The 18,905-nt window shown below is 32.8% G+C and overlaps 2 protein-coding genes and 1 long non-coding RNA gene across 4 annotated transcripts; 2 read left to right on the top strand and 1 right to left on the bottom strand.

Annotated features, from left to right (window-relative positions):
• The first annotated feature begins 4,557 nt into the window (after positions 1 to 4,557).
• LOC127249400 (malate dehydrogenase) lies at positions 4,558 to 7,762 on the top strand. The gene is made up of 7 exons (XM_051272175.1): positions 4,558 to 4,697; positions 5,424 to 5,582; positions 5,679 to 5,854; positions 5,959 to 6,236; positions 6,350 to 6,485; positions 7,280 to 7,391; positions 7,475 to 7,762. The coding sequence occupies exons 1-7, from the start codon at positions 4,655 to 4,657 to the stop codon at positions 7,567 to 7,569; spliced, it is 999 nt and encodes a 332-aa protein (XP_051128132.1). The 5' UTR covers positions 4,558 to 4,654; the 3' UTR covers positions 7,570 to 7,762.
• A 3,502-nt stretch (positions 7,763 to 11,264) lies between these two features.
• LOC127249399 (uncharacterized) lies at positions 11,265 to 17,050 on the bottom strand. 2 transcript variants are annotated; one of them, XM_051272174.1, is made up of 18 exons: positions 16,717 to 17,050; positions 16,542 to 16,631; positions 16,295 to 16,406; positions 16,089 to 16,116; positions 15,792 to 15,890; positions 15,618 to 15,693; positions 15,485 to 15,519; positions 15,268 to 15,342; positions 15,089 to 15,184; positions 14,768 to 14,831; positions 13,896 to 13,949; positions 13,538 to 13,623; positions 13,380 to 13,440; positions 13,221 to 13,285; positions 12,950 to 13,055; positions 12,542 to 12,630; positions 12,194 to 12,378; positions 11,265 to 11,577 (listed from the first exon to the last, which is right to left on the bottom strand). In XM_051272174.1, exons 1-17 carry the CDS (start codon positions 16,780 to 16,782, stop codon positions 12,216 to 12,218), a joined length of 1,365 nt encoding a protein of 454 aa, XP_051128131.1. In that variant the 5' UTR covers positions 16,783 to 17,050; the 3' UTR covers positions 11,265 to 11,577; positions 12,194 to 12,215. The 2 variants fall into 2 exon arrangements, with proteins under 2 accessions (XP_051128131.1, XP_051128130.1); XM_051272173.1 differs by lacking the exon at positions 11,265 to 11,577 and having other exon boundaries at positions 11,824 to 12,378; positions 16,717 to 17,049.
• LOC127249403 (uncharacterized) lies at positions 12,393 to 13,276 on the top strand. The gene is made up of 2 exons (XR_007838307.1): positions 12,393 to 12,726; positions 12,898 to 13,276. It is a non-coding gene; the product is annotated as an uncharacterized LOC127249403 (long non-coding RNA).
• Positions 17,051 to 18,905: the final 1,855 nt, after the last annotated feature.

Genomic DNA, 18,905 nt, shown 5'->3' with positions numbered 1-18,905 from the left:
GTTCTTTGTTTGAAACATTCAATTATTGTCGGTAATCAGGGATGAATGTATCATTATAGTATTCCCGTGAATCCCAAAAATCTACGTAATGAACAAACAATACATATTTACTGTAGATGACTGAACAAGTCATAAAGGACTTAGTTAAACTATGTTGGTTGTTACTTGTACATGCTTTATTGTCTTGCCATTGAAAAGTGTGGGCATGTGCTGTCGAATGTAAACATACTATGCCCAAATTTTTCCATCGGGGTTGGGAGAACAAGTACTCACACCGAATTCGTGAATTGGCCCTTCCATAAGAGGATCAACTGCAATCAAACACATTCATGGATACTTGCTACTACACAGATAATACCTAAGCAACCATTATTTATACCTTAAATGTCGGTGTTTGTATCCGGAGCACATACTAACATACCTGCATCAAATACCGAAATGCCCTAGCGCAGATCTTACATACCGATAAAGTTGGTATCACATGCTTCAATATCAGGTATATATACCCTGGTAACTTGTGCTTAGGTAACCAACCATTTTCGGTTCAAAATATTCACTTATTGTCGGTAATCAGGGATGAATTCATTGTAATAGTATTTCCTAACACTTTGAATTATATAAAGAGATAAACAACATATTTACTATAGATGACTAAACAAGTAAAAAAAATGACTTAATTATATAGTATGATATATGTAGAATTATACTCTAACCTTCACTTGTAGATGGCTAAACAAGTTATAAATGACTAAGTTAATTTACGTTAGTTGTTAGAATACATAATTTCTGTCACGAATTGAAAATCTTTAGACTCATTACATAGTAATCTACATCGTAGCACACACAACAATATTCAAGTGAACACGCTAGTCGTAATCTACTATTAGGACTTCAAGTGTTTTTTGCGTAATAGGACAAACACATCTTGTCTAAAATATTTTGACCCATGACATAATAATCCAAACTACTGCACACTTATAAACTCAATATCAATTAGCCAGAAACATTTCAAAAAAGTATAACTTGGTTGAGCTGGTAAGTACTTCAGCATGGCTCCGATGTACCCCCTATTGATTTTAATGAATCAATTCTTATCAAACTATGCACCCGGGCTCTGCTTTCATGTAAATAAAAAATATAACATTATGACATAGGTGGGTAATTGTGTACCTGCATACTTTAAATGAATGCCCGAAGTATATGAAACGGTAATCAACACATATTTACTATAGATTGTTAAACAAGTAATGAGTGACTATGGTAAGTTATGTTGATTGTTACTCATATACCACTATTCCCATGGATTGATTGGTTATTTAGACCTATTACTCAGTAATACACACCGTAGCACACAAAACAATCTTTGGTCTACAAAGGTAGAGAGAGGAAGTACTCTCACCGAGTTCGCGCATTGGACCCTATGCATGGGATTGACTAAAATAAACTACATTTTAAGATACCTGGTACTACAAATCTAATGCCTATGAAATCATTATTTATATCTCTTATATTGAGGTTTATACTCGGCTCACATGGTTACATACCGGTGTAGGTACCCTATATAAGATATTACGTACCTACAATAACAATCAAATATACTTCAGTTATGATTACATATGCTCTGGTAACCTATAGCGGGAGAACATGCATTTTTGCTTAAAATATTCACTAAATGACAGTAACCATGAATGAATTCAACCATGGTAGTATTTCTCGTAACACTCCAAAGTGTATGGACAGATAAACAATACATATTTACTATTAATGGTTAAGCAAATCATAAATAATTAGTTAATTTGTATGATAATATTTCAACCTTCACTTGTAAATGACTAAACAAGTCATGAGTAAGTAAATTAAATTATGTTGGTTGTTAGTATAAATGACTGATGTTATAAATTGAAATTCATTAGACTTATTACGATTAATTCACATTGTTTCATACACAACAGCATTTGGTGAGGAGCATACTTGCATAGCGCATGACTCAACTGGATAGGCAAATGCTCCAAGCGGGTCTGCCATACCCCAAACTCGCATGGTGTACAAAATCCTAGTAATTGTGTACCTTATGTAGTCTAACGTGTAACTGAACAACGTAATCTTATGGCAAGGTTTTCGAATTGTGTACCTTCATGGCTCCATTTAATGCATGTAAGGATTTAGCATATAACCTTCATAGATTCCGAAACAGATTAAGACTTAATCCTCATTTGTATGTTTCTAACGGATGTGACATGATCAACACAGTATGTTCGTGTACTTTATCACTGTGATTATTAATTATCAAGACCACACTGATATTGTTGGGACAGTAATACGCTACCACCAGATGTGCTTCGATAGATCAACTAAATACTCCCCCAGATAATTCGTGTGTCTCTATTCATTTATTTGAAACATGTGTCATTGAATTATCATACACAAAGGAGAACTATCACATACCCGTTGTTCATGTTCATATACCATCAGAATATCCAAATTATAACAACAGTTCTATACAATTTGAATCTTGCTATTGTATATTTACCTTCCACATTACATTTTTATCAATTATGCCAAATGTAATTACACACCAAAAAGGACGTTTAGATTAAGAACAAAAATTACACTTCTAAAGGCCTACAGTACCGCTGCTTTACAATTTCTTTTGTCGTGCCCGAGACAACCACAACGTCCATATTTTCGTGACTATTTTTTTGCTGCGAGTCATAGCAGCAGTTCTTCAATTCACATTACAATAAGTCTTCTCCTTGGAAACAAAATCATGAATAACTCTGTCAAGCTACATCTCGATGTCTTCTCAACATTCTGCCAACTCATCGCCTTTCAAACTCTCTGCGCCTAACCGTGTCTCCCCACCGCTGCATAAACATTAGGAAGATAACACATACGTCTCATTATTCCGTTCCAATGTCACAACACCCGCTCCGCCACCACCTCCCTGTCGCCACAACACCCGCACATCAATGCCCTCCAACTCGCCGCCTCTTCCGACCTCAATGGCATCCTTTGAATCAATTTTGTTCCCTATCTGACAAGCCCTACCCGGCTTAAAAAAATTGACAATGCATTCAAAATGCTCGATCCTGGGCACAACGCCATACACATCTCGCAAAGTCCTCACCAAATCCAATCCTTTAATCGCCATATCCAAATATACACATGCCACGAGAGAAAAAGTAAACGTCACCCGATCGAGGTGAATTCCCGAGTCCTCCATCCTCAAAAACAAATTGACATCCTTTTTTTCCTGCAACATTTGTTGCAAGCCTGGAGATCATAGCGTTCCGTGTTATTATATCTCGTTCAGGCATTTCGTCGAACATCTTCTCAGCAGCACAAATGCAACCATATTTCGAGTATATATTGATCAACACATTGCCCAATTTAATATTCGATCGAATCTCCAATTTCTCAAAAAATTATGAACCCAGACACAATCCCAACAATCTGTGTCTTAGTTTTGAAAAAAAAAACTGAAAAAAAAAAGGTTAGGAATTGCGTTGAGTCTCATCTTATTTCAAAATTTGAGGATTTCATCCATAGCTCTTGTCTGATTTCCTGATTCTAACTCTATATCGGAAAAATCTATCACTACAACTATAAGGTTGTGCTTACTTGGTTCCGATGACATCGCTTAATTTTGACTTCCCGGCGGCTAGCCTCCATGGAAGAAAGAAGCGTATGCAGGATTTAAGTGGCTGCCAGTATTGATTGATACCATGGTAAACTATCAAAAAATCAAGCGAGAGAAATCGAATAATCGTGTGAGGGTAATTAGGCGGAGGAAGAAGGGGATGAAAGTAAAAAAAAATAAACAGGGAGTTAAAACAAATATTATATGTAAAGTAGGGATTGCAGTTCAAATAAATTTATGTAGGGACTGAATCTAAAGTTCATTATGCATATGGGGACTTTTATCCAATTATCCGATAAAATAAAATAAAATCAAATTATTTGTATACCATTTTCTAGCCCACATAGGAAAAGCCGCAATGCAATATTGCAATGAGTATTCTAGAAGTTATCGTTTTTAAGACGAGGGGTAAAATCGGGATTTCAGGGGGCGTGGCCTTATTATCTCAACTTAGTTCGTAATCCAATTAGCTGCAGCCACGTGGACGGTATATTAAATTATTGACTGGATATTTTTTAATCGAAGTGAACCTCTTTAATTGTGAGCCGCTCGTTAAAATTATTCAATTTAATTTATTATTTTTATCCATTATTTCGTTTGGGGTATTTTGGCATCCCACGACAAGATTCTTCTTCCCTTGCCAATTATATTACAAATAAACATAGGGTCAATTAATCAAATTAAAAATAATTTTTGATAAAAGAAAAAATAAACCCAAAATTTCGTAGAAAATTAAATGAGATTTATTTAATGGCTTAATATAATATTTATTCATTTTTATATTATGCAACAGGTTCAAATGTGTGGCACAGACGTCAGAAATCACGGGTCAAGTAACGACCTAAACGACGCCGTATTGGTCTTACAAGGAAATGTCGAAATTACCCTTCTAAGGTCAGAAGCATGCTTTACTGATATATATCATCACACTTTGTCGCAGCAAGAAGTCCATACTGCGTCTGAACTCTCGAGATTCTCTTCGTTTTTTTCAGATCGGAGATTTGCTGTGAAGAAATGGCTAAGGAACCAGTTCGCGTTCTCGTCACCGGCGCCGCTGGTACTGATTTTTCTTTTCAGTTCATTTGTAGATCTGTTATTCGATTTAATTAATTAATTATATTTCCGAGATGTTTGATTGATTTGCTCATCGGTAGATCGCTTTGTGGTTTGGATAGGAACGAGCTAGATCTTGAATATTTGCGATTAATTGGTGTGAATTTATCGTTGATCTTTATTATACTTGTGGAGAAATTGGAGTTAAAGCCTGAGATGCGGTGTTTTGGAATAATTTTATATGGAAGAGTGATGTTTAATTGAATTTGAATATGTCTGTGGTTTTTTATTTAAACAAGAAGTGAATCGATTTTCCGCTCTAGTATACCCTCGCCTTTGATTTCGTTGAATGGATTCTGGGTAAGTTGATGTGCAAGGCTGTTAGATCCCGTTTTGTTTTGCATTATACTGCTTAGTGAAGACATATGAAGCAGTACAATACGGACTCTAAAGGTTTCTAGCTTTATATGTGACTCTGGTTGCAGAAATGTTTGTTTTGTTTGGGTATTCTATACTCGAGTTGGAAATGACCTTAAGTTGTACTGATTTGTCGTTTACAATTTTAGTTTTGGATACATCAGTGGGTTTTTCCAGGCGAGTTCTTTTTTGTTTTGTTTCTAATTAACGATCAGCTTTCATGCTTTGTTCATTTGTTACTTCTATTTTTCCTTCGATGTATCATGACTCTCATGCAAGGAATTGACATTGTTATGATTTTTTTGTTGGATAGGACAGATAGGATATGCCCTTGTTCCTATGATTGCCAGGGGAGTCATGTTGGGTGCAGACCAGCCTGTTATCCTCCACATGCTTGATATTCCACCTGCTGCGGAAGCGCTCGAGGGAGTGAAAATGGAATTGATTGATGCAGCATATCCTCTTCTTAAGGGTTGCCTAGATGACAAATTCTCGTTTGAATTTTTCTCTTGATTGAAGATAGACCGGAAAGTTTTTTCTAATTTTTGCATTCTTTTGTTTGAATTAGGTGTTGTTGCCACAACTGATGCTGTGGAAGCCTGCAAGGGTGTTAACATTGCTGTAATGGTTGGTGGATTCCCGAGGAAAGAGGGCATGGAAAGGAAAGATGTGATGTCCAAGAATGTCTCCATTTACAAGTCCCAAGCTTCTGCACTCGAGAAGCATGCTGCTGCTAACTGCAAGGTATTGTTTCTTTGTCGATACCTTCTAAGTCGATACCTTCTAACATAATGTTTAAAGGATATTATGAATTAGGTTAATGTTTCTGATCTTTCATTGTTTCTCAGGTTTTGGTTGTTGCAAATCCTGCCAACACCAATGCATTGATTTTGAAAGAATTCGCCCCGTCAATCCCCGAGAAGAACATTACTTGCTTAACTAGATTGGACCACAACAGGGCCCTTGGACAGATTTCAGAGAGACTGAAAGTTCAGGTGTCTGACGTTAAGAATGTCATTATCTGGGGAAATCATTCCTCAACACAGTATCCCGATGTCAACCACGCCACTGTGAAAACCGCAGAGGGAGAGAAGACTGTCCGCGGACTTGTAGCCGACGATGAATGGTATAGAAGTTTGACCTAAATTTTTAATCCCATCACATTGCCATATTTCCACATTCGCCTCGGAATTTTTCTTTCTAGATACTCTCCTTGATATGCCGGCCTTTTTTCCATAGGTTGACTTCGGAATTCATAACTATCGTCCAACAGCGTGGCGCTGCGATTATCAAAGCTAGAAAATTGTCTAGTGCACTTTCAGCTGCTAGCTCTGCTTGCGACCACATTCGTGATTGGGTTCTTGGAACTCCAGAGGTAGCCGGTTCTTTTTACCGATTATTTCCAAATTGATTTGCAATCAATCGTATGTAGTTGGAGCTGTTAAACGAGTCGAGCGAGCTCGAGTATCGGTTGTTCGAGCTCGACTCGAGCTTGTTAACAGTACAGGCTCGGCTTGTTAAGAATTTGAGCCAAAATAGTGGCTCGAGCTCGGCTCGGCTCATTAGGCTCAAATACAAGCTCGAACTCGGCTCGTTAAGAATTCGAACCAAAATAGTGGCTCGAGCTCGGGTTGTAAGGCTCAAACTCGAGCTCGGCTTGAATTTTATACATATTCTATATATTTTTTAATATAATAATTAAATATATTAAATTTTATACTTATAAGACACTAATATAAAAGTATTTTTGTCATTTTCTCTTAATTTGTATTACGTTTTCACATAATAATTAATATTCAAAGATCAACACGCAAAAAATAAATGGACCGAGTCGGACGCAGGTAGTATATATCATCATTAACGAGCTCAATTGAGCTACTTGCGAGCCGAGTTCGAGCTCGACTTGTTTATAAAAGAAATAACTTTCGAGCTCGAGCTTGGCTTGTTTATTATCATCATTAACGAGCTCAATTGAGCTACTTGCGAGCCGAGTTCGAGCTCGACTTGTTTATAAAAGAAATAACTTTCGAGCTCGAGCTTGGCTCGTTTATCTCTATAAACGAGCCGAGTCGAGCTTGGCTCGCGAGCTACTCGATTCGTTTAGAAGTTCTGTATATAGTCATTTCTGGTGGCTCTAAATTCAAATAGCTGTGATAAACTTTTTACCAGGGCACTTGGGTTTCTATGGGTGTATACTCGGATGGTTCGTACAATGTTCCGTCTGGGCTGATCTACTCTTTCCCGGTCACTTGCAAAAACGGAGAATGGAGCATCGTCCAAGGTGAGTTTGATTAATTAGGAAATGAACAAATAATCATCGTGTATCATGGATACATATTTGTAATGGTGAGTATCGGAATTCAGGGCTGTCGATCGATGAGTTTTCGAGGAAGAAATTGGATTTGACAGCACAAGAGCTGAGTGAGGAGAAGACTCTGGCATACTCGTGCCTGTCTTAAGCGAATTTACTTTCTGGAATTGGACGGGTGAGTTCTACAGTTTTGAATAATCAATCCATATTTACTTCTTTTTCTTCCAACAATAATTAATGATTATGACGGAAAAAGCTGTGCTATATCTCTGTTTCTGTGGGTCGTCATCCTCATGGACTTGTTGTGCCATCAATACTTTTAAATTTAACAGACTTTATCATCTCTCTCTCTCTCTCTCTCTATATGTATATATATGTATATATATTGTGTGAATTCTTGGGTTATGCTTGTGTTGGTTTGGTGATTTGGATTTGGGGTTTAGGTTTTGAAATAGTAAATTGGAAGGATTGTTTGATGGAGAAAATTGCAAAAAAATATCACTATATATACCTCGTTATCACTTATGTCTTGCGTTTATCTTGTTGGCAAAATATATTCTATATATTTGCAATTTATCTTTTGGCCGCGAGTGGTGTGAATGTCATGCGCGCCCAAATGACATAGATAACAACTTTTGCAAAAAGAATACTCTTTCTGTCTCAATATAATAGTCTTATTTTTATAAATAATCATATCACTATATAATTATCTTTACTTTTTTGTTATTATTATAGAATTGTCACTATTTTTTACACTAATATACTCGTAAGGGCAAAAATATTTTTTACCTATAATTTTTATCTACTATCAATATAATATCGATATTTTTTAAATCTCGTGTCCAATACAATTAAGATTATAGTTCTGGGACTGAAGGAGTATTTTTTTGCCAAAGAAAATAAGTACAGGAGAAGTGTTAGATGTGAAATTGATATTTAATATAATATAAAAATAAAAAAGAGGTGGTCAAATTTAATTCAATTTACTTGGGGCTTGTTTGCTCCATAGGAGTGGCTTGGTCAGGCCATATCTTTAATCTATTATTTCATTTTTACATAGTGCAGTAAAAATGTAGCAGGTCTATGGTAATTTTATTTTAAACAAAAATTTTTATTTTTATTTTAAAAAATATATTTACTATATAAGTATCCTTTATACTTGTCTCATGTAAATTGTCTATGTAGGTAAATTATAATTAGTATATAATTAAAAATATATTAGTAAAAATAATTATTGTACAATAAAAATAATTATAGATTAGATTAAGATTAAAAAGTTTATAAATTGTGAGTTTTAATTTGATTATATAATTATGTTTTCAAAAAAAGTTAGGACAAATTAAATTGGACGAAGTAAAATAGAAAATGTGGACATTTTATATGGGACGGAGGGAGTTATTTTATATAATTTTTTACATTTATAAATTACACTATAACTTTAATTTGTTTTTATATTATAACTAAAAACAATATATAATTTATAATATTATATATCACTTTTAAGAAAATAAATTATATATTATTTTTTGAAAAGGTAAAATTACATATCACTATTCAAAATAAAATTATATATCACTTTTATAAAAATAAAAGTATATTATTTTTTAAAAGATAAAATTATATACTACCTCCGTCCATCTTTAAAGGTTTTGTTTACTTTTTGCATATGAAAATGTAGTTCATATTAAATTAAGGAAAAATGACAGGATATTTCTATCAGTGTCTGATAATATTAATACAATGATATTTGTATAAAAAATTATATAAATATAAAAAAATATTTTTAATACAATAGTTTTGTAATTCATCTCTTCCATTGGAATTTTGTCTAAACACAACACGGCCGTGTGTAATCGCAACCGTGTTTATGTAGAAGAAGAGAAGGAAATACAAGCCAGCAAAACTATCTGTATTAAATCCTAATTTCATTAAAATTATCCAACAAAATTAAAAAATAATAATAAGAAGAAAATAAATAAATTGCCCATCAATTCACTTCTATAAAACATTCACACTACCACAAAAATGCTAAATTATCTCGGAATATTGTCTCGAAAAAACCTTCGAGACAATATTGTGTCACGAAATTTTTCTATGAGATCAACTATAATTCGAGACATTACCGCGACACTTTGTCTCCATCGTGGTCTTAAAAATTATTTTATGAAAAACTCTTAGCACCAACATGATTGTGATGGAAGACACCGCAGAACAGCGGAGGCAGGTCGGCAGCCGTTGCTTGGAGAAGAAGAAAAAATAGAGTAGGTCGGCGGGTGGCGGAGTAGGTTGCCTGCATCAGGTCCAATCAATTTGGTATCAAAATTTCAATTACAAAAATTAAGCCGTGTGTAAGTTTTGTCTAGATGAAGGAAAGAAAATGTCTCTGTTGACGCCCGAGCCCGCAAGCCACGTAAAGTCGGACGTGTCAAAATCGTAGACTATACCAGGTCCAATCGATTTTGTATCGAAATTTCAATTGCAAAAGTTAGGCCGGTGCGTAAGTTTTGTCTAGATGGAGGAAAGAGAATGCCTCTGCAACACCCCAGCCCGTAAGCCACGTAAAGTTGCGCGTGTTAGAATCGTAGACTGATCTCACAGGTCAACACGAGTCCTTCCAGCGCGCATTCTGAGAGACTTTCCATTCTTAAATTACTCTAGGGTAACTCTAAAGTTCTTTCTGTAAGATTTTCGAAAAAGAATGTGAACATTGTTGACATAAGTAGTCTATTCGATCTATTTAACTTCTAATCAATTTCAAATGACCTAACACCGGCTTATCCATACATTGAAGTTGACCGAGCAACGGCTCAACTCTTGTGTCTGCCTAAAAAACACACACAATAGTTAATGTTTAGAAGGAAAAAAAAGTGTTGCAACATCCAATTTGCTTGGTGCAGGCCAAACAGCTTTCAAGCTGTGAGACATACTCCCTCCGTCCCAATAAAGTTGTCTTGTTTATCAATTTTCCCTCCGTCCTAATAAGGTTGTCTTGTTTATCCATTTTCGTCTGTCCCAAAACAATTGTCTTGTTTTTTTATTTAGTAATCGTGGTCTCCACTTTATAACAAAATTATTCTTGTTTTTCCAAACTAATCATAATTATTATTCTAACCTACTTTTTAAAATCATTCAAAAAGTAAAGGTATTTTAGTTTTTACATTCTACGTTATAGCTACTTTCAATTAAGATATTTTTTTGGGCGAAGAAAGTATATAAAACCATTGTAAGCTTTTTTATTCCAAACGATTGTACATGCTAGGGAGAAGAAGGCTTCTACACTTAGCTATTGTATATGCCCTTAAGTGTTTAGTGTGTTTGCTCGTGAATTTTCAATAAAAATATTACTATCTCAGTCTAGTTCGAAAGTATATAATTATAAAAATATTTTTATTAATTTTTTATAATATAAATACAATGATATTTGTAAAGTTAATTATATAAATATAAAGATATTTTTAACATTAAGTATAATAATGCAAAAACAATCCTATATTTTATGACTGGACGGAGTATTTTTTTTATAAAATATTATTTAAATAAAAATTTAAATTTTTATTTTATTTTAAATTAGTTTTAATTAACAACCAAACAAGCATCAACAATTTGTGCTAATAATATGAATTATTACAACTTTTAAATGACAATCTATTGGATATTTGGTCTTGTTCGGTGTTCTTGTCATTGAAAGGATGTCATCTTATGAGTTCTTCCATAAACAAATGAAATATGAAACTGAATTATTCAAGTTAAATGTACTATAGTTAGCTATTCAATTACAAATTATTGCACCAGATCAAAATCACAAGAAATTGTTAAATAAGTCCTAACAAAACATCATTAAGATCAATCACAATCAATTCAAACATGACTAAGCTATGTAAAATAAAATGCATTGAAGGTTTAAGAATAAGATATCACTTTCACTTTAACTTTCATAATTTCACCAATTTTATTAAGTTTAAATCCTGCAGGAATGAAAAATCTACAGAGGCAAAGGATCGAACACTTTGTGAGCATTGCTTTAAAGCCGCAGCATCGGCATACAACACCAGACAAAAAGCCCCCGGCAATTCCATCACCCGATATTCACCTCAATCAGCAAATATCAACAAAAATACCAAGCAATTCTACTAATCTCCATCACCACGAGCCCACACTACCATCAGCAAGAGAAAATCAAAACTGTAAATGAAGTCTCGGGAAATAGACAAACACGACCAAAATCTAAATAAGCGCAGGAGGAAAAAACTTCGAAACGAATTTTATTTTAATAAATATAATAACAATAGTAATAGTAATAATAATAATAAAACACTTGTCAGTTGTCTTAAACCCTCAAATTAGGCTAAAAATTGACCATACAAAGAAAGTAATAATAATAATAACATGAAGGCAAATGATCAAAAAGGAAAAACATCTTGCTTAAGAATGCCACTAAATTTACTGAAACAAAACTATCAGAACAAGGAGAAATAAACAAAGGACCCCTAAATTCACTGCTACCAAAGCTTCGAAAATTTCATGTCTCACAAAAATGAATCCAAACCAAAGAAACCATACCCCAAAGATAACCACAGTAAGGCCGGAAAATTAAACAAAATTTATACGTCAGATTATGATAAGACAAAACAAACTCTTCTTTCTACAACAAGCCTATTCTCACATCCTAAAACCTGCCTGTAGCCATTGCATGCATGCTTTGCACTATCTGAAAATTGTGTGTGTATATATATATATTTATGTAGTAGATAGCCGGCAAAACTTGAAATTACCGAGGAAGAGAAAAGACCCAAATCATTCGACTTCTTTGATGATTCTTCTTTTTCGCAATGGCTCCTTGAGCATACTCCCAGGGGCACTATGAGCTTTCCTCCTCTCATATTTCTTTCGTTCAGCATCAGTCATGATGCGCCTCAGAGAAGCTGCTTTATATATTGCTTTCGGCAAGTGTCTGTGCCTGAAAGACAAATAAGGATGCAGCAGAGTTCATGACTTGGAATATTGACAAGAGGAGGGGTGCATTCAATTCAAATCAATTCAAGGATTGGAAATAAATAATAGGTTAATCGAATTAGGTCGTCCATACACCATCTGAAAATATACAAGTACGACGTACGCACCTGACTATGCGCTTAACCTCAGGAAGATGCTTGTAACGATTCTTCACAGCCTCCAAATATTCGTGCTTCTTACGTTCTCTTGGCAAAAGCTGCAGCAGCAAATATGGAAGATTCATTTGCATCAAATCTATGCGACTCACGATTGCTTTTGAAAACATGGGGAAATTTTACTCATGCTTGTTTAGGTATAAATAAATCAATTAATAAATAAAAAGAAAGAAAGAAAAGAGTGAGGAAATGATATTAGTGCAACATCTGTTTTAATCTTGAAGCTCAATGATCAAACGGCATTCATTATTTTCATTTGCAAATATTTTTCATCAAAAGAGGTTTGACATAACACTTGTGTCACACAGATAGCAAGAAATTTGAATAAAAAAGGGGTAACAAAGAAGAAGAGATCCATACAACTCCCAGTTGCTCGGATGCCTTGGCTTTCCATAGTCTAAGGTTGGTATCGTCGCTCCCAGAAATAACATAACTTGCATCACAGCTAAACTTGACAGAGAAAACCCTGAAGATGAAAAATCGAATTAAAAACTTCTCGATGGAATGTGTAAACAGATTTCTTCAATTAATTAGACGCTAATGCAATTGTGTTCATGTCACACACACACACACACACACATATATATATGCATGTATGTATGTATACACAGAACTGCTTCTAAATATTGACCTTTGCATTCTCTTGGTATGATATATTTCTCGGCTATGGCCACCATTATACGAGAATATTCTTACCTGAAAATTGCAAAGCAGTAATGTCATGAATGCAAGAGGGAAAATGTGATATTACCATAGGGAAACAGATGGATGAGATGGATGGAAAACTCACAGTTCTATCATAAGATCCCGTTACAAATTCTCGACCGGTTGGTGAGTAATCAATATCCATACTGCAAAATGTAAACAATAATAACAAACCAACTTACATACTTTAAAATTCTTGAGTTGAAACATGAATAGATCAGATTTGCAAGAAAAAGGACTCACACTGCAGATACATGGTCTTGATGCACACACTTCGCCTCATTCAATTTCCGAGCATCGTAGCTATAACAATTGGTGTCTTCATTTGCCTAAATTAGTATGATATGCTACAATTTAATCAGCAAGGCACTTGAAGCATGTCGTTTTATTTACAAATTCCACAATCAATGAAGATGACTTCTACATTGTTAAAGCACATTTAGAATTTTTCTTGTAGTAGTGTTTCTCTATAGGAGAGATTATATCAACTAACAATTAAAGATAACAGGCCTTCAATTTTCATGGGTGACAATTACATATGATTTGGTAAAGTCGCAGTAAAATTTGAGCATTCAAAATATTAGTTGCAGTTTTCACTTACAGCTGTGAAGTTCATTGGCTCCATTGGATTCCATGCAATAGAATTAGTTTTTGTCTGTGGAAAAATAAAGAAACAAGTAAAAGGCATTTACAGATTGAAATGACATTATCATAACGAAATATATATCCAAGCAGGAGAGCAATCATATATTTACAACCTAACCTCATAGCTAGTCTCAACTTGCCCCATTTACAGTTTCAACAAGCAACATTCAAAATGGTAACAGGCAAAAAGGCAATCTGTATTCTATATATAAAGGATTTAATACTATAGGATACTTCTGTGATAATATGTTATGTACATCTCAAAAAAAGAATCTTCCATTGAAAACTCCAGTTTCTAAAAATGATATTAACTCTATGAAAAGCTAACAGTTATTTGTGGCTTCTGAGTATGCAGATAATGTCACTTAAGGGGATACTTTCCTCCAACTATGATCAAAGATTCAACATCAGGAAGAAGCTAAAATCACATAGGCAAGCTGCGGGTGCATTCTCCAAGTTTACCAAATCATACACATGTCACGAGCAATTGCAATCTTCTCAAAACTGAAATTAATTAAATAACGATATTGACATCTAAAATACTATTTAATAAGAATGCGAAAAGTTGGATATTCCTTATATATATGATCAACAAAATGTTAGAAACTATTTTGAGGTAAAGAAGCTTAATGATTTTTTAGTGTTTAGCCAATAGCATCAATTTCCTTCGACACTACCTCCACAATACACAGAAGGCAAGCACATTGCTAACACGTACAGAGACATTAGAGACACAAATAGCATTATAGTTGTCAGAATATGAATAAATTAGCATATGGAATTTAAAATGGTATCTTCACACATACTAAAACTAAAGTTATCACTCACCCTCATGATTATTTTTCTTGCGGGAGATGATAATCGCAAATCATATATGGTAATACTTCGATCACTGCAAACAACAATTGAAAAAGATGAATTTAAGATGTTTAACTCATATAATGTGATTTGAAATTCAGTCCATGTAAATATAATTAGCTCGGAGATAAAAGTGATCTCAACTACAATAAAAGCTACTCCTAAGCATGTTATTATAGAAACATCTATATGAGATCATCAAGTATATAGTAGAATCAAATATGAATATCGATCATCACCATATCCAGAATTACTTGATAATCAATTCCTAGGTTCAATTGAACAGCATACCTGCCAGAAGTTGCCAATATGTTTGGCTCCCCAGGATTAAACCGTACAGATATAACTGTGTCGTGGCCCCATTCAAAGCTGTTAACAGGCTGAGATCTGATTGAAGGGCGAAATACGCATTGAAAACTTTAGCACTTCACAAAAACAATCAAAAAATTTTGAAAGAAGTTGAAGAGAACCTGTTGTGGTTCCATATATCTACTTGAGCTCCAGCTGTTGCAAAAAGATCACCTTCCCATTGGTGATCCACACCCCTGAAGGAAAAAATACAAGGAAAAGAGAAACATTAATTTCACAAAAAAAATTAGAACAAAAAAAACAGTTAAGTTTTTAATATTGATAATCATATGACAATATATGACATGTACATCACAAGCAAAAGCACAAGGAACTTACCAGAAGGCATTTTTCCAAACATAGACGGCAAGTGGCTGTGAGAAATACAAGTTGAATAAACAATTGTTCAGACAATGTAGATTATAAAATGTTTAACAGGAAAGATCAAACCAAATAATAAAGGAAAAACAACCTTGCTTCCATCACCCAATGAATCATCAGATTCAAATTCCATAAGAGTAGGAATGGGTACATTCCACAGCCGAACACTGAAACATCAAGGTGTATATCATTAGAATAAAGTGTCAATAGACTCCATGGATCTTACATACCCAAAAGCAACCATAAAGTTGATATTTGGCCTCACGTGGAATCAGTCCCACATGACACAAGAACTCTCCCATCTGTCGATGCTGTAAGACCTCGCACTGCACCTTGGTGACCAGGAAACTGGCATACTGTCCTCCTAAAGACGTAACAAAAATTTGTTTAAGTGCATAGACAACTTAAGATATCAAAAATTTTCAGCCAAACATTGGACTTTGTTCTTCTTGAATATCATAGACAATGCAGATCAAAGAAAACAATCAAAAAATCACTTGCTACAAAACCCAATAGATGAATTACAAGAACAGTCGCTTATCAAAGGTAAATTAGTGATTACCTTGTTGCCAAGTCCCAAAGTCGAATATCTGAAAATGACACAAAAGTAGCATTACTTCAGACATTGTGCCTCCAAAAATATACCTCAAAAACTTTCAAGCTCGTCAATAAATCTTACATTCTGTGTGTTATCAATCAATCACATTTAAATAAACATAAACAACAAATAGAGAACTCATAGTAAGAAACAGGAAGAAAAGACTAGACCTCCATCCATGGAACCCGAAAAAATTCCCTTCAAATGATTGGGGTTCTTAGCCATACACGAAACTGCATCAATATGGCCGTCCATTGCACCAATGAAGGGCCGTGCAAATATCTTTCAACAAAGGCAACAGTTTCATTATCTAATTTCTTTAATTCAATTACTATATGCTGCAAAAATACACCATATATATATATATATATATGTGTGTGTGTGTGTGTGTGTGTATTGAGAAGGATATAAAGGCACCTTATCTAACTTAGCAGCATTTAGGGCACGAACATACTCCACAGCTTTCTCTTGGGATCGAAGGGATGGATCGAAATTTCGGAAAACCCTCTGTTTGAAAAGAGAAAAAGCATAATCAATCCCAAAATTACATTATAATTAAGATAAACTACATTCATGGTGAAAAGGAGAATACCTGAAGGTCCTGGCTGCGTTCGCGTGTGAATTCCTCTGTGGAGCGGGAAATCACTTTCACCTTCATTGCTTAATTCGTTCCAAAAACCTTGTCCGTCTGGCTCCACGTTAGAATCTCCAAGAATTACCAAACAATAACTAGCAAAACAAACCCAACTCTACCCAGCTCGACTCTGTGAAAAGAACCGCGGAGTCGAGGGTTTCTAAAAAAAAAAATTGGAGATCGAATGCTGTGGCGGCGACGGCAGCGGCAGCGAGGGGAGCTGCTACGGCGGCGGTCGGTGACTGTGAAGCTTGGGTAACGAAGAAGAAGAAGAAGAGATGCCGAAGTTTGAGAACTGGCGGCGGCTGAAGCGTTTAGGGTAAAAACGTACGGATATGTTTAGTAAGATTTAGATTTGATTTTGAATGGCACTTTTTTTTTTTTTTTTGAAGTAATTATTTTATACCATAAAAATATACTGATATAATAATTTAAAAATTAAATTAAATTTTAATATAATAATTTTTTATATATAAATTATTTATATTTATATTTTTGTTTATTTTACATCATTATATATTTTAAATTTCATAATTTTTAATTTTTAAAATTTTAAGTAAATTATTTAGTTATTTGAATTTAAATTTATAATTATTTATTATATAATAAATATTTAAGGTAAATTATTTAGTTATTTGAATTTAAATTTATAATTATTTATTATATAATAATTATTTTTATTAATATATTTTTTTATTATTTATTAATTATACTTTATATAAATTTTTAATTTTTATTGTATCACTGAATAATTTGTCAAGAAAGGACAATAAATACAAAATAATTATTTTTTAAAAGAAAAAAATTTGAAATAAAAATTAAGAGCAAAATTAAACACACCCTATTCTTGTAAGAAAATGAAAAATAAAAAATAAAATTAATTTTTACCTCATCCTCAAAATATTAATTCAGATTTATATTTGCTTTGATGTGAATTAAAAAATATTAATATTTTAGTTATGACAAGTAAATACTATAATAATATAAATATTATTTTTAAATATAAATGTATAATGAAATGCTAATAAAATTTTGAATTAGAGATAAAAATAAATGTATGTAAACGTTATAAACGAAGAAAGTATATTATTATATATTTTATAAAAAAAAATTAATATTAATAAAAAAAGAGTAAAAATATCAAAATTAATAATAAATTGTAATTATATTATTATTTTTAAAAAAAAAATAAATAATAAAATTTTAATTTTAATTTATTATAAATTAAAATAATTGTGTTAAATTCCAATGATTATTTGTATATTTTTTTAACATATTTAATTTATGTATACATCTTCTTATTTTCTTATTATCTTAATACTTTTAGCTTGAGCTATTTTTTTTAGGTGAGATATTAGAAATTATATAAGTAATATAAAAATAATAATATTTTGTATTAAATATTAATTTTGTGTGAAAGAATAAAATACTTCATCCCTCTGTCCCATAATAAAGTATTCATTTTTTCATTTTAGTCTGTCTCGTAAAGAAATATTAATTTCTTTTTTTGTAATTGTTCTAACATTATAAACATTCTTACAACTTACAATATATTACACAAATATCATTACTTTTATATCATACAATACTAATAAGGTTATTTTAGTCATTTCTACTTTATTCCTACTATATCTCAATATAATACTAATATTTTTAAAACTACGTATAAAAAGCAAACGGATACATCGTTATGGAAGAGAGGGAGTATATATTATGTATATTAAAAATTGTGTCTAAAAAACTTTGTATTGGACAAACAAACCCTTTATTTTGAATATAGAAGAAATTTTGTTGAAATTTATGTTGAAGTTTTCTTATCTGATAATGGGAATGACTACTCATCTATGAGTTTGTTGAGTATTGTACATTGAAATTTATGCTTTACAAGGAGAGAGTATATTTTAAAATTGATTATACACTTTAATCATATTTTAAATTTTAAAATTTAATTTTTTTTATTTTAATTAAACTATTTGGTTATTTTAATCTTAATCTATAATTATTTTTACTAATACACTTCTTAATTACTTACTAATTATATTTTATTTAAATTCTCATATCTACATTAATGCGTTCATCTCATCTAGGACGGAGGAAATATTTTCTTTTAAAAAATAAACAATAAAAAATTAAAACATAAAAAATTT

Source organism: Andrographis paniculata, unplaced genomic scaffold (genome assembly GCF_009805555.1).
Source record: "Andrographis paniculata isolate CXL003 unplaced genomic scaffold, ASM980555v1 Contig35END, whole genome shotgun sequence".
Taxonomy (NCBI): Eukaryota; Viridiplantae; Streptophyta; class Magnoliopsida; order Lamiales; family Acanthaceae; genus Andrographis; species Andrographis paniculata.
This window is presented reverse-complemented; position numbering and strand designations above follow the sequence as displayed.

Excerpts from the sequence above, each read along its gene's own strand:
- LOC127249400 (XM_051272175.1), top strand. The coding sequence starts at position 4,655 with ATGGCTAAGGAACCAGTTCGCGTTCTCGTCACCGGCGCCGCTG. Across the intron at positions 4,698-5,423 it reads TCTCGTCACCGGCGCCGCTG|GACAGATAGGATATGCCCTT; the intron begins GTACTGATTTTT and ends TTTGTTGGATAG. Across the intron at positions 5,855-5,958 it reads ATGCTGCTGCTAACTGCAAG|GTTTTGGTTGTTGCAAATCC; the intron begins GTATTGTTTCTT and ends ATTGTTTCTCAG.
- LOC127249399 (XM_051272174.1), bottom strand. The coding sequence starts at position 16,782 with ATGAAGGTGAAAGTGATTTCCCGCTCCACAGAGGAATTCACACGCGAA. Across the intron at positions 13,286-13,379 it reads CGGGATCTTATGATAGAACT|GTAAGAATATTCTCGTATAA; the intron begins GTGAGTTTTCCA and ends TGCAATTTTCAG. Across the intron at positions 12,631-12,949 it reads CATCCGAGCAACTGGGAGTT|CTTTTGCCAAGAGAACGTAA; the intron begins GTATGGATCTCT and ends TTGCTGCTGCAG.